Source organism: Mirounga leonina, unplaced genomic scaffold (genome assembly GCF_011800145.1).
Source record: "Mirounga leonina isolate KUSES-001 unplaced genomic scaffold, KU_Mleo_1.0 Mir_53, whole genome shotgun sequence".
NCBI lineage: Eukaryota > Metazoa > Chordata > Mammalia > Carnivora > Phocidae > Mirounga > Mirounga leonina.
In genome coordinates this window covers 22,056,341-22,070,994 of record NW_023270807.1, presented here as the reverse complement: position 1 = coordinate 22,070,994, position 14,654 = coordinate 22,056,341, and the positions used below count along the sequence as shown (strand labels likewise).

General features: G+C 38.3%; 1 protein-coding gene across 6 annotated transcripts in view; it reads left to right on the top strand.

Moving 5' to 3' along the window:
* The window catches only part of DST (dystonin), a 364,537-nt gene that overhangs the window by 252,448 nt on the left and 97,435 nt on the right, over nt 1-14,654 (top strand). For all 6 annotated transcript variants that reach the window (XM_034991245.1, XM_034991240.1, XM_034991239.1 and 3 more), the window contains 9 exons: nt 25-342; nt 955-1,121; nt 2,958-3,114; nt 4,038-4,164; nt 6,262-6,324; nt 7,399-7,640; nt 9,151-9,280; nt 12,196-12,395; nt 13,824-14,319. In XM_034991245.1, coding sequence (XP_034847136.1) covers nt 25-342; nt 955-1,121; nt 2,958-3,114; nt 4,038-4,164; nt 6,262-6,324; nt 7,399-7,640; nt 9,151-9,280; nt 12,196-12,395; nt 13,824-14,319 — 1,900 coding nt within the window. The remainder of the gene's footprint in view (nt 1-24; nt 343-954; nt 1,122-2,957; nt 3,115-4,037; nt 4,165-6,261; nt 6,325-7,398; nt 7,641-9,150; nt 9,281-12,195; nt 12,396-13,823; nt 14,320-14,654) is intronic.

The window sequence follows — 14,654 nt, the reverse complement described above, 5'->3', positions numbered from 1 at the left end:
CAGGCCGTATTTGGTTCATTTCAGATGTTGGAACAGGATATTGCAGGTCGTCAGAGCAGTATAAATGCCATGAATGAAAAACTGAAGAAATTCATGGAAACCACGGATCCATCCACTGCATCCTCACTGCAAGCCAAGATGAAGGACTTGTCTGTCCGCTTTTCAGAAGCAAGTCAAAAACACAAAGAAAAACTTGCCAAAATGGAGGAGCTAAAAACCAAAGTAGAACTCTTTGAGAACCTCTCAGAAAAGCTCCAGACATTTTTAGAAACAAAAACTCAGGCTCTCACTGAGGCAGATGTGCCAGGAAAAGATGTTACTGAATTGTCTCAGTACATGCAGGTATGTCTTCCTTCATATTCACGAGGTTGGTCAAGCTCATGAACACTTCAGACCAGCTTTGTATTAGCATGTATTAGCAGCATTACAGTTAGCAATCATCATTTTTAATTGCTGATGGATTAATAAGGATCTATGCTTCCCTCCTTCAAAAATCCCAAACCCCATCTTCTCCTTAAAGCCTTTGCTCACTGATTAGAAATGAACACCATTTCTCACATATACACTTTCCACATATTAAAGATGATACAGGTATCATATGCCAGAACCCACAAAAGACAGACTATAAGGAATGCATTTTTATTTATTTTTTATTTATTTATTTTTTTAGTTAGATAAATGTACTATCTATTTATTTATTTTGATGTAGTGTTCCATGATTCATTGTTTGCATATAATACCCAGTGCTAAATTAAATAAATTTACTTGTGTTCTCTTTCAGACAGCCTAACTGCATGTTTGTTTATATTTAGAGTACTGACCATAGGCAGATCCTAAGATTCTCCTGTGAAATTCTGAGTAGAGCCATTCTGGTCCCATATGTACCTCTTGATAGAATGCCATCTGGAGATCTAACAACATCTTAGATTGATTGAATATCTAAATGCTTTGTAGGAATCAACTTCTGAATTCTTAGAACACAAGAAAGATCTTGAAGTTTTACACAGTGTTTTGAAGGAGATATCCAGCCATGGCTTGCCAGGTGATAAGGCTCTGGTTTTTGAAAAAACAAATAATTTGTCAAAGAAGTTCAAGGAAATGGAGGATACCATCAAAGAAAAGTAAGCACCACTTAAGAAATTGGATTTTAGTCTACCTGATACTTAAAGAATGAATTATTTTTATTTGCTCATGTAGATACTTGAGACAAAACTTTGGGGATAAGCATTGGGCTACTTTGTAAGTGCTTTTATGTTGATATATATTTTTTTGCTATTAAAATTAAGTGCATTTTTGTTAGAATATTTAGGAAGGGAATTTGATACTTCTTACCTAAAAGTAGAAAGTATTATGTAGAAAAATAGTGGTGGTAGTGTATTACTGAAAATAATCTAAAATCACTGTGGTCTCTGAAGCCTTTGGCAAATACCACAATTTTATTTGCAAAATCAGAAATAACATTGAAAGATAGCTCATGGTTCATTGCTTTGGGGGCTTAATTCAGAAACTGCACAATTTCAATATAGTTTTTGATGGCCTTTTTTTTTTTTTTTTGGTAAAATAGTTTACTTTTTAAAGAATTGTAGGTAAGAAATGACTCCGTGAACAAGCAAGATAAGAAACAAGAGATTGCACCTGAGTTGAGCTAAAAAGCTGTACTGGGATAAACCTTGTGACTAGACTTTCTATTTCTGATCTCATGTTAGTTTAGAATATATGTCAGGTTTTGCTAAAGACCCCACAAAGATAGAAAATAGTTGTCTTTTAACTCTTCTTTATTTCTTCAGAATTCTCTACCGAAAACTTTTGAGCACCGTCTATTACTATTTCCAGAGCTACATTTTCCATCTTGTCACGTAATATTTAACTCATATCACATGGAAATGATATTCTTGGTTTTCCGAGGTGAACTTTAGGTGGTTTCTTCTTCCAGAAGGGTTCAGTTTTAAAACCATGTAGTCATCAGTAATTAGTCCAGCTGCAGTGGACCCTTCTGTGCCAGTATTCCACACACATGCACACGGGCACATGCCATCCACATGCCATCCACATGCCACCCACATACCAAATGGAACCTCACAGCTGTTCATGTGCTGGGCAGGTGCCCTCCCTCCATGGTGCTTAGTATACAGAAAGATCCATATAGTTCACTGTGGAGCTTTCTGAGTAGCTGTCAGGGAGGCAGTCAGTACCATTCTTTAGTCACTAGGCCTCACCTCATGTTTGGAGAGTTCAATCTGGACTCTCTGAAGCACCTGGTTTATTCATCCACTAAAGTGACTGTAGTGTCGTGTAGAAACCACTAGGTGGTGGCATATTTTCCTCAGATCAGTGATTTGTAAATGTTTCCCTGCTGGTTCTGTGCCTGTTGGCATTAAGCACCATATAAAGTGGACAGATCAAAGCTTGCTGAATCTAAGTAGTGTTAAAACTGTTTATATAGTCCTAGAGTTTATGTAGTATTTTTTTTTTTTAAAGATTTTATTTATTTATTTGAGAGAGTGAATGAGATAGAGAGCATGAGAGGGGGGAGGGTCAGAGAGAGAAGCAGACTCCCTGCTGAGCAGGGAGCCCGACATGGGACTCGATCTCGGGACTCCAGAATCATGACCTGAGCCGAAGGCAGTCGCTAAACCAACTGAGCCACCCAGGCGCCCCAGAGTTTATATAGTATTATAAAGTGCCATTACCATATGGGTTATGGATTTCTTAACTGGTCCTATCTTTGTCTATGGAGTGTGCCTCAGAAATAGAGTAGTTACTTAGCTGATTTCACTTGGCACCTATGAGACCTTTCGTCCTTTTATCCAGGGTTAGAGTTTGCATGGGAGAAGGTTTTTTTTTTTTTCCCTTAATTGTAGGCCTGATACAGGAATAATAATTTATTTACTAGTAATTATTCCTTCGGAGTATTTTCTTTCTGTGGCTTAAATTCTTCAATAATTTTTGTTATCTAGAAAAGAAGCCATATCTTCTTGTCAAGAACAGATGGATGCTTTCCAAGTCCTTGTTAAGTCATTGAAAGCATGGATAAAAGAAACAACGGAAAGAGTTCCCATTGTGCAGCCTTCTTTTGGTGCAGAGGATTTAGGAAAATCTTTGGAAGAAACTAAGGTGAATTATTATCTACTACTAATTTCTTCTCTGCCCGTGTGAGTAATGAGAGGTTAAAAGACTATTAGTGCCTTCCTTTTATCTGATAAGTTAGATCCCCACTTTATCTTCAGTATATTTTGGTGTTATTTGGAAATCATGACATAGCTCTAATCCTTTTGAGGAAGAACACAAATTTTGAGTTAATTTGCTTTTTAAAAGAGATGTATTAGTGAGTTGCTGACTGTTCTAGTACCTAAGTTTTCTTCCCCACCAAATCTGTACTTACTTTCAGTGTTTTTTTAATACCATTTCTTATAACATTATGTAAAAGATCTTCAATTCAGCATTTAACTCTAGCTCAGATATATCACTGTAACCAGCATTTGAAGGTAGAAGCTATTTGAATCTCTAGTACAGATACTGTACAAGTCTTTTGTCATCTGATTCAAATCATAAAACTTATGCCCAGTTATGGCGCTTTTCCCACTCCAACTTTGTGGGGATATGTGTTTTTAAAAATTCATTGAAATTTTGAGGATTAAAACTCACTATTAAATAGAATTCTGAATTCCCTTTTTTTTTTTTTTTTAAATCGTTTCTAGTACATTTCTTCTTGTAACTTGGCTGGTACCAAGTACAGTTTTCAGACCGACAGTTGACAGTTACTTTGGAACCCATGGCAGCTAGAAATAGGCTGACATCCACTGTGGCTAGGAGCAGAATGTAGGATGGACCATATCTCACTCCTCACCACTAACAGTGTTAACAGTCACCTGGGCTGTTGGAACACCTAGGCATAGTGCCTTTTTTTCTATCCACTCCCCCACGAATCAGGACCCGCAGTCATCACTGCTTTAAGATATGTTTAAGAAATTGAATTATAATGTGTAACTTTGAAAATATTATGAAGATTGAAAAATACTGTGTTTTTATATCTCAAGAAATTACAAGAGAAGTGGAGTCTAAAAACACCAGAGATTCAGAAAGTAAACAACAGTGGGATCTCACTATGTAACCTAATCAGCGCTGTGACTACCCCCGCAAAGGCAATAGCAGCAGTGAAATCAGGTATGTGCTTTGTTTACATCCACAGCAGACCCCCTAAGAACTGGGTCCACCCATGTTACTTCTGTTTCCCTTAATTTTTAAATTAATGCATAAAATAACCTCAGAAATACAAAGGGAGAGTGACAAGAAAGATGGCATCTGTACATGCACTAAAAGTATGTTCCATGCATGGAACAGTGTCTGTACTCATCAAATTTCAAATCCCTCTTATGGTTCACTTTCATAGAGACTACAGTTAAAATGTAACCAAATTAATATGTAAGAATAAGGAACATTATATTGGGGAAGAGGAAAAATCAGGTTCCAATTTGTTTTCTACCTTAATTAATGGAGATAACTCAGATTCTACTGAAATATTTAATAAATGAGCCCAGTCTCCTGGGAGAGGAGAGGTGAAGGAAGGAAGCAGCTCTTTTCTGTAGAGTGGATCTCTGTATTTTTAAAAATCCCCATCTACCTTATTTTCTACACTGTTCCCAAAGAAAACAATTATATAATGTGTTAGCCAGTGTACCTAAATTGTAGTCATGATTGAGCCACTCAGCAGAAGTGGAGTCATGTATAAGTAATGATTCTAAAATTAATTTAAGTTGTGTATATGGTTTTAAGTTTAAAACATATTTATATTGTTAATATCAGGGTTTGTTTGTTTTTTTTCTCATCCAAGAATAGACGAAGGCAGATCTCGTATCTTTATTCTGAGAGTCTCTGAGTACCCTCTGTGGTTTTTCTGCTCCACCCAGCCCCCCAGCTGCCCCTATTGTGAGATGTTCCAGCTGGGCCTCTTGCAAACATTTATTCCGCTCTATTAACCCCATTTCAGAGCGTACTCATATTATATATGGAGTGATGATCTCTCCTTTCTCTTCTAATCAGATTTCCTGAAATGTCAAGTGTTTTGTTTTGTTTTTGTTTTTTTTTTAAGAAAAAGAATTCTGTTGTGTTTTTTCTTAAGAAAAGGAATTCTATTCTATAAAGGTCCACTTTATATTTGTGATAAGTAAGAAGTTGTTTTTTTTTTTTTCTTCTCTTGATAACTACCAAGCACAGTAGGAATCAGTCTTGATTCAGGATATTTTCACTTTCGACTGAAATGCCAATGTATGTGATTTTTTCTGTTTTAAAGAGACAAAACTCAGATTAAGATCCAGATATTTAAATATTCCTGTTTTAAACTTGTTCTTGTGTGGCTAGTTTTAGGAAATGTCTTTGTGTTTTATAGATAGGTAGCCAATGCCTACATGCCTGAGAAAGTCTAATTGAGTATTTTAATATTCTGCTTATGAAATAGGAACCAAGGCTAGATGTTTATGTAATTAAAGAGTAGTACTAATTACTGCTTACTGAGTAGTTCCTATTTGCTAGGCAATCCGTTAGCTGTCTTTAATACCCACAGTGGCCTCGCAAGTTAGGTATTATTATCCCTACCAGTGTGGTGGGGTGGTGATTAATTTGTCCATTCTCTCAGCTAGTAATTAGTGGGGCTGGGATTTAAATTCAGGTGAGTCAGACACCAAAGCCCAGGCATTCCTAACCACTGTGCTCTTCTCTCTCTGTGTTGACATAATGTGGGTTTCAGTAATAGAGTTTGTTTGTTTTACTTTTAACTTTTCATGTCTTTGTACCTCATTCTGCTTCCATTAAACCCATAATAACACTGTGTAACTGTACCACACAGTTTTCAAATCCTTAAGTAAGGGTTTGTCTGTCAGTCATTTATGCTTCTTGCGACACACACAGCGAGCAACTTTTGAGCTTCAAGGACTTTATTACTAAAAATAACAATAAAACAATTTTATCACAAAATTGTTTTTTAATTAATACTTAAGGATGAATGTATATGATCTAAACTTATTAAACTCTAACGTTTCAGGTGATCATGTTACTACTTTAAGAATGAATTTTCTATACCAGAAAGGATCTATAAATTTTGGACCTTCATTTGATTTAGAAATTGAATCAATATTTTATATTTTCAAGTAGTAATAACATTTTTAAATGATTACTGTTTATGGGGTTTCATTTAATGCCATCTACTATTAATGTGTAGAAATACCATAGAAATCTGTAACTACTTCGGTGTTAATATTTTTGCAGGTGGAGTAATATTAAATGGTGAAGGAACAGCCACAGATACTCAAGATATTTTGTCAAATAAAGGTGAATAGTAACTTAAGTGCTTATGATTATAGTAACTTTGGCTTATGTTCTTTTTTGAGAGAAGATCTTTTTAGAGATGAATAGTAGTTATATTGAAATGTCAACCTTGAGTTAAAATGATATTATTTATTTTTTAAAGAGAAAGAGAGAAAGTGTGAGTGGGGGAAGGGGCAGAGGGAGAGGGAGAGAATCTCAGGCAGAGTCTGTGCTAAGCATGGAGCCCGTCTCGGGGCTTGACCCCATGACCCCGAGATCATGACCTGAGCTGAAATCGAGAGTTGGACACTTAACCGACTGAGCCACCCAGGGGCCCCTAAAACATTATTATTTTATATCATAGTCATATCTTCATAGATATATTTATGTAACATTCCATGCAATTTTGTTAATCTCAAGTTAGTGAAATCTGGTAGTTTGGTTTGGCATTTGGTTATGTTTCCTTCTTTTTGGTTAAATAATTTAAGGTATTTTGTCACTTGAATAACATTCTTTGAGCTATTTTCTTGAGTTTGATTCCTAAGGACTTAATACATAGCATTTCATGGTTTTGGTTTCCCATTCCATTGAAAAATCTCTTTTTCATTTCACTTGTGTTATGCAATGTACCTAAATCGTTGGTTGTTTTTTTTTTTAATTTTTTTTTATTCTTATGTTAATCCCCGTACATTACATCATTAGTTCTAGATGAAGTGTTCCATGATTCATTGTTTGCATATAACACCCAGTGCTCCATGCAGAACGTGCCCTCTTTAATACCCATCACCAGGCTAACCCATTCTCCCACCCCCCTCCCCTCTAGAACCTTCAGTTTGTTTTTCAGAGTCCATCGTCTCTCATGGTTCGTCCACCCCTCCGTAAATCGTTGGTTATTAAATAGCATTATAAGATAGTCCTAAAAATTCTTTTAGCATTTTTAACCCTTTAGTCTAAAAATTCTATGACTTTATCATAGTAGGCTTAATATGGACAAAATAGGAGGGACTATCATGTAAAGCAAACTTTTATTTCTAGAGCTTCACTCTAAACGTCCTGAAAACGTGTCCATCTGGTTTTATTTTATTTTAATACTTTTAGGATTGACATCCGTTAAAAAGGGTATGGCTGACATAAGCCATGGCTATGAAGATCTTGGCCTTTTACTTAAGGATACGATAGCTGCACTGAATGCCAAGCTCTCCAAATTGCAAAAGGCTCAGGAAGAATCCAGCGCAATGATGCATTGGCTCCAAACGATGGACAAGACTGCGGCCAAGTGGCACCAGGCACCGACTCCGACAGACGCGGACGCTGCGAAGGCGCAGGTGGAACAGAATAAGGTACATTCTGCGCATACATTTGCCGAAGACCTGAAAGGGAACAGACTAGCATCCATCGGAGGCCTGGTGCTCAGGACCCGTGTTCTGATCTCCAGCTCTGTAACCTTCAGCAAATAACTGACCAGTTTTGTTTAATGTGCCTTTCTGTAGAAAGTGATGATAATATACTGTATGGTGACTAACATAACATAATAAAATAAAATTTAAAAAAAAGAAAGTGAGGGGCGCCTGGGTGGCTCAGTCGTTAAGTGTCTGCCTTCGGCTCAGGTCATGATCCCGGGGTCCTGGGATCGAGCCCCGCATCGGGCTCCCTGCTCCGCGGGAAGCCTGCTTCTCCCTCTTCCACTCCCCCCGCTTGTGTTCCCTCTCTTGCTGTGTCTCTAGCTGTCAAATAAATAAATAAAATCTTTAAAAAAAAAACAACAGGCAATCTGCCATTTTTCAATCTTGAACTAAAAAAATACAAAATAATAATTGAAACTGGAAAAAGAAAAGGAGGGGCGCCTGGGTGGCTCAGTCGTTGAGCGTCTGCCTTCGGCTCAGGTCATGATCTCGGGGTCCTGGGATCGAGTCCAACATCGGGCTCCCTGCTCGGCGGGAGGCCTGCTTCTCCCTCTCCCACTCCCCCTGCTTGTGTTCCTGCTCTCGCTATGTCTCTCTCTGTCAAATAAATAAATAAAATCTTAAAAAAAAAAAAAAAAGAAAGTGATAATAGTCATCTGTTTTACACACACATACATTATAAAGATGAGTGAACTGTTGGGTGTAAGCTCCTTTGCCACCTTTATTTTTTTAACAATTTTATTTTTAAGTAATCTCTACACCCGACATGGGGCTTGAACCCACAACCCTGAGTTCAAGAGTCGCGTGCTCCACCGACTGAGCCAGCCAGGTGCCCCAACTTTGTCACCTTTAAATCAGGTTAAGTCTGGGATTTTAACCAGTCAACTATTGGAAAAGATTTATTTAGGTGTATTAGGGATTTGTTCTGTCCCACATAAAATAGGGTAGCTCACACTTGCCCTTTCTTTAATAGATGGCATTTCTTTCCCCAACTGTCAGGATTGGGGAAATGATTTTACATTGTGACAATGATGGCAAAAATGTCTGTCTGTGTTTGAATTCTATAACATGTTAATCCAGAAAAGTGTTGATTCACTAGTAGATTCTCGAACTTGGCAGCCTTTGTCAAGACTGATGTCCTTATCAGTTACAGTATTATTAATGTCATCTTCCTTTTTTCCAAAGGGATTTGTTTAAGAATAATAGGAAATTCTTCCTAGCTACTGGGGACTAGAGTCATTTTCTCCCTAGCTGTAGTGTTCCTCTTTGGGATTCCTTTATCACATGGTTGAAGACTGCTTGAGAAAAGGAAAGGAGAATAATTAACCACTGAATTCTGGCCCCTCACCCACTTCAGCACTCCACAGTGGATATTTTCATCTACTATAATTGTGTTTTTGTCTTCTGATGTTGACGTACTCTAACAGAGTTTTTTCTCCTTGTTTAGTCATTTGAGGCAGAACTGAAGCAAAATGTAAACAAAGTGCAGGAGTTGAAAGACAAATTGACAGAGCTGTTGGAGGAGAACCCAGACACTCCTGAGGCCCCCAAATGGAAACAGATGCTGACAGAAATTGGTATGTCGTGTCACTTATCCCAGAGTCTGTGAATAGAAAGAAGCACAATCATTTTTTAATCAGTCTTTATCAGAAAAAAATGTATCCACCAGCCTCAGTTATTTTTGAATTTGCTTTAATGTTTCATGTTTAAGATGTTGCAAATTTAAAAGTGTCATTTCAAATTATAGTGTGCTGGGACTGGGCATATCTTGTATTTTTCTTGCTAAACACCATAACTAAATTTATTTTTATGAAGACGGTAGATACTAGTGAATAAAATGCTGTGTGTTGAGTACCATGTTTTCATCATTTTTTACTTGATTTTTGGTGTTTGTTTTTTTATACTTTATTTTATTTTAAATATTCCTTATATATATTTTTTTTGTCTGAAAAAGGTAAGCTCCCTTCTCCTCCCTGGAGTTCCTTTGGGAACTCATTTGGCCCCTGCTTTATGTTCTTCTCTTCCCCAGTCAGGGTTAAAAAGTAACTCCCCACAGAAGTCTGGTGGTTTCCATTCTTCATCCAGAGTTATCCTCTCATCTCCATCCTGTCCCTGTATAAACTGTTTCTCATAAACACAGAATTCTCTTCATAAGTCCTTTTAGCTTATCACCCCTTCCCATTATTATAATGATATGGGAAATGCATGTAAGACAATACTAATTTTCCCTACTTCATAGTATTGTTTGGAAAATTCAATGAATTAATGTGTGTACAGCTCATACAGACTGTACTTGGCCCATTGTAGGTGCTGCTTGTTTACTATGATTATAATAAGAGTTATTTTACTTTCAATTGTTCCATTATGTTGAGCTAAATATTGTCCTTCCATTAGAGTCAGATATGCTGTGATAAATTTAAAAATTGGTAAGTATGTTTTAGTTTGAAAAAAGGTTGTCATAAGGAACCTTAATGTTCAAAGGTATAGTTGATCCAACCGTAGGCTCCTGTCACATTATAATTTGTCCCTAATTCAGTGGCTCTCTCCTGGGATAATCAGAATTACTTGGGACAGGATTATCAAGGCATTTTAGAATAGGAGTGAGAGTGAGGAGTGTGTATTTCAAAAAAGCTTCCTGATAAGATTTTGATATTTCTCCCTTTCAGTTCATTATTTGAATTACATTATTTTATAGTTAGATTATGTTTGACTAGAACATGCCATATAGAATGATGTCATTAGGTAAGGTTTCAGGGATTGGGTTCTATTAGAAGCAGCCATTTATTGCATTGTGCTAGATGAAAAAAAATCTGTCAGATCAACAAATCTCGCCCATCAGTGATTGTTTACTGAGTGACTAATATATTTAAATGATGGTCAGTAACTCTTGGCTTCAGGAAGCATACTATCTTAAGGGTGGGAACAGTAGGAAAGGCTTCCGAGCAGAGGTTTTGTAAGGTCTAGTGGAATTGTGATGGAAGGATAGAGCTGGGATATCCGGAGAGGAAGTAGAGTGTGTTAGGTAAGGGGCTGGTGTAACAGAAGCCTGTTTGGATGATAACGGTAGGATCAACAGGACGAGATTAGCGGTGTAATCTCAGGGTGCAGACCCTCCAATATTACTAGGCTAGGGCCAGTTTTGTGGGAGGCCTTGAATGTGAGGCAGAAGTCTTCATATTTTATCATCTAGGTGGTGAGAAGTTAATTATTGAAGGGTATGGGCACAGAACAACGTATTTAAGTGATTGTTTTAGGGAAATTATTTTAGAACCAAATGGGTTGCAGCTGAGGAACACTAATTACAAGGAAACCAGTGGGAAGACTATATAGTCCAGGACTGTAGTTCTCAAAGGTGTGCTCTGGGGAGCCGCACCATCAGCATCACCTGGGGGCTTTCCAGCGATGCAAAATTTCAGGCCCCACTTCAGACCTGTTGAATCAGAAATTTGGGGGATGGGGTCCAGCAACCTGTCTTAATCCCTCTGGGTGCTTCTAGTGCAGCTGAAGCTTGAGAACCACTAGTCTAGGCAAAACATGATGAGGACCAAAATGGAGTTAGGGCACTAGGAATGTAAAGGGTAGGTTTAAGGTTTTATGATCAAGAAGACAGGAATTAGAGTCATGAAAGCACATTCTGAATTACTGTACCTCAGTGTTATGGAAGAAAGAATAACCTTTCAAAGAAATCTAAAAATCAGGAAAATCCACCAGTTTTGATAGGAATAAAAAGTTGTTGTTGTTTTTAATGTAAAGGGTTGGTGAGATTTCCTAGTGTAACTTTCAAGCAGGTGGTTGTCATTGTGTGTGATTTGAATAAAAGAGAAGGGGCATAGATATACAAATTTGGGAGTCATTTGCCCAGCAGTGATCTTTGAAGATTTGCTATTCAAAGAAAGAGAAAGACATGTATCATATGACCTCACTAATATGAGGAATTCTTAATCTCAGGAAACAAACTGAGGGTTGCTGGAGTGGTGGGGGGTGGGAGGGATGGGGTGGCTGAGTGATAGACACTGGGGAGGGTATGTGCTATGGTGAGCGCTGTGAATTGTGTAAGACTGTTGAGTCACAGACCTGTACCTCTGAAACAAATAATACATTATATGTTAAAAAAACAAAGAAAGGGTTAATGTTCCTTGTTGTAGTAGGTCAGTTATCGTTGAACAAACAGACTCTATAGGACTTCTAGAAGAAATGTGGGATCTCTGGATCCTGTTTGCCTTAAGGAGTATTCCATATTCTACATTATCTTCTGAGGTCAGATTCAAATTTTTCTTATACTTTTAGTTGACACACAGCTCCAGGACCATAAAATCTGTATCATTAAATGCAATTAACTCTTAGGTTACACTTTAATCAACTGTGTAAGAAGAGTTACAAAGATGGAATGATAGCCATTATGTATCATTTTGAGTCATATCCTGAGGTATTCACATAGACAGTGATGTTAAATGTATAAAAACTAAACACCAGTTTCATCTTTTTCTTTTAGATTCTAAGTGGCAAGAACTCAATCAGTTAACAGTTGATAGACAACAAAGACTGGAAGAATCCTCTAATAATCTAACCCAGTTCCAGACTGTAGAAGCTCAGTTAAAACAGTGGCTTGTGGAAAAAGAACTGATGGTCAGTGTTCTTGGGCCCTTGTCAATTGACCCAAATATGCTAAACACACAGAGGCAGCAGGTGCAGGTGAGTGTTACATGACTTAAGGAGACAAATGTTTTCATTATAAATACATTAGCTTTGGACAGTATGTGCTTAAACTGCCTTGAAGTGTGTTTGTTATGCTTCCGATGCCCATAAGATACTGTCCTGAGGTTAGTGGGGAACCCCCAGAGCACCAAAGCCAGGAGGCCTCCCAGAACAGTCTCCTGAGCCCATGAGTGGGTCGAGTCCCTTGATCATTTCAGTCATCTTGTGGTTTGTGCAGACCCTGTTAAAAAAGGGCCTTCTTTGAAATATTAATGTGATTGTATAAGTAATAACATTTTTATGAGAAGCTGGTATGTGCTTTTTATTGTTTAGAAATTACTCCTTTGAGGTTTTATTCATTTTGATTGTGGTAGAAGATAATGAAACTTGTAAAACTCATGCAATACGCCCCTGAGGGGTGGAGAGACAGAATAAAAAGAGAAGAAAGAATAAGAGAAATAAAGAGGGAACCTTGAACCACACGTCGCTTAGACTAGTCTAATTATAAAGTGGATGAATCCACAAGGAGAAAAAAAAATTCCTGAAATGTAAGTCAGAGGTAGAAGCAAAAGCTCCGTTGTGGTTCCAGTTGGATTTCCCTACGTCTACGTATGGTATCTAGAGCAGCGCGGCTAGTCCTGTACTTTGAAAATACAAATCAGTCTTTGTCATTGAGCATCAGCATGTCCTAGCTCATGTATGTTCTGAATCTGAAGAGAATGAAAGCAAAAGATATAAATAAATACCTGGGGAGAAATAATGGCCCCTAGTCTTGGTAGTCTCCCTGAGATAGATAAAATGTTGTAGTAACAAAGGGAGATTTCTGGGTCACTCATTGTATAATGGGAGTCAGTGCTGAGACTGCACATTCTGAGCAACATGATTTATTGGCTAAAATTTTTATAATAGAGACTGTAAATGTTAATAAACCTTGTATCTTAAAAAAGCCCTTGTAAAATAATGCCCCATGAGTTAATGTATTCTAACAGTGTCATCCGTGTGTATTTCCTTTGGTATAAAATGCTACAGAGCATTTAAAATACCCTGCGAAGAGAAAACTGCAAGTGGGAAAATACAAATTTGGTGTTTGTATGCTGTAAACTTGTCCAATAGCAGTGCTTCCCTTCATTTGTGAATATTTGTACATCAGCTGTCGTTCATTCTGCCCAGACTGCCGTATTTACTCTCTGCTTTTTCCCCTTTGTGAAGGATGTTATTTTAGACAAAATGTTATCTCTGCAAAGCCCCATTGCCCTTTGGACTAATTTAAGATCATTGCCCTGCCCTTGAAATAAAAACTAGGACAACAGGAACTAGAAAAAATAAAAACTAGGTAGATAAATACCATTTCTGTCTGTCTAGAAACTGAAAGCTCCATTTCAGTTTCTTGGGTGTTTATTTACCCTCGCTACGTCTTCGCCTTAGATTCTGCTGCAAGAATTTGACACTCGGAAGCCTCAGTATGAACAGCTAACAGCAGCCGGCCGGGGCATTTTGAGCAGACCTGGGGAACACCCCTCTTTCCACGGGGTCGTGAAGGAGCAACTGGCAGCTGTGACCCAGAAGTGGGACAGCCTCACAGGACAACTGAGCGACAGATGTGACTGGATTGGCCAAGCCATTGTTAAGAGCACACAGTACCAAAGCCTGCTGAGAAGCCTTTCTGATAAACTGAGTGACTTGGATAATCAAGTCAGCAGCAGTGCGGCTGGGAGCACTCACCCCGAGGCTATGAACCAGCAGTTGGAAGCAGCCCAAAAAATGAAGCAGGAACTAGAGCAGGAAATGAAGCAGATAAAAGTGGCCCAGGCCCTCTGTGAGGATTTGTCAGCACTGGTGAAGGAAGAGTACTTGAAGGCAGAACTTAGTAGGCAACTAGAAGGCATCTTAAAATCATTTAAGGATGTTGAGCAAAAAGCAGGTTTGTTTGTCTTCTTTGAATACGTGTATCTCCCCAGAAACGGAGATCCTGCCGTGCCTCTTTCCAGGCTGTTGCCCCGAATCTAGGACCCTGAAGGGACTCTGCCCGCTCTCCCTAGTGCAGAGAGTGGTTCTGTGTTCATGAGCGGATGCAGCGGGGGAGCGGGGGCGGGGGGGGCGGCTCTACCGCCACACAAATAATGGGCAAAAGTCCGCTTAAGCATTGAAACGTCAGGTATTTCCAACTGGTCTTTAAAAGGTGTCCGTTAATGTTTTTTGTTGCGTGACTGTTTCATTGCACCAGAGAAACAGGTGAGTACAGTGGATAAAAACGCC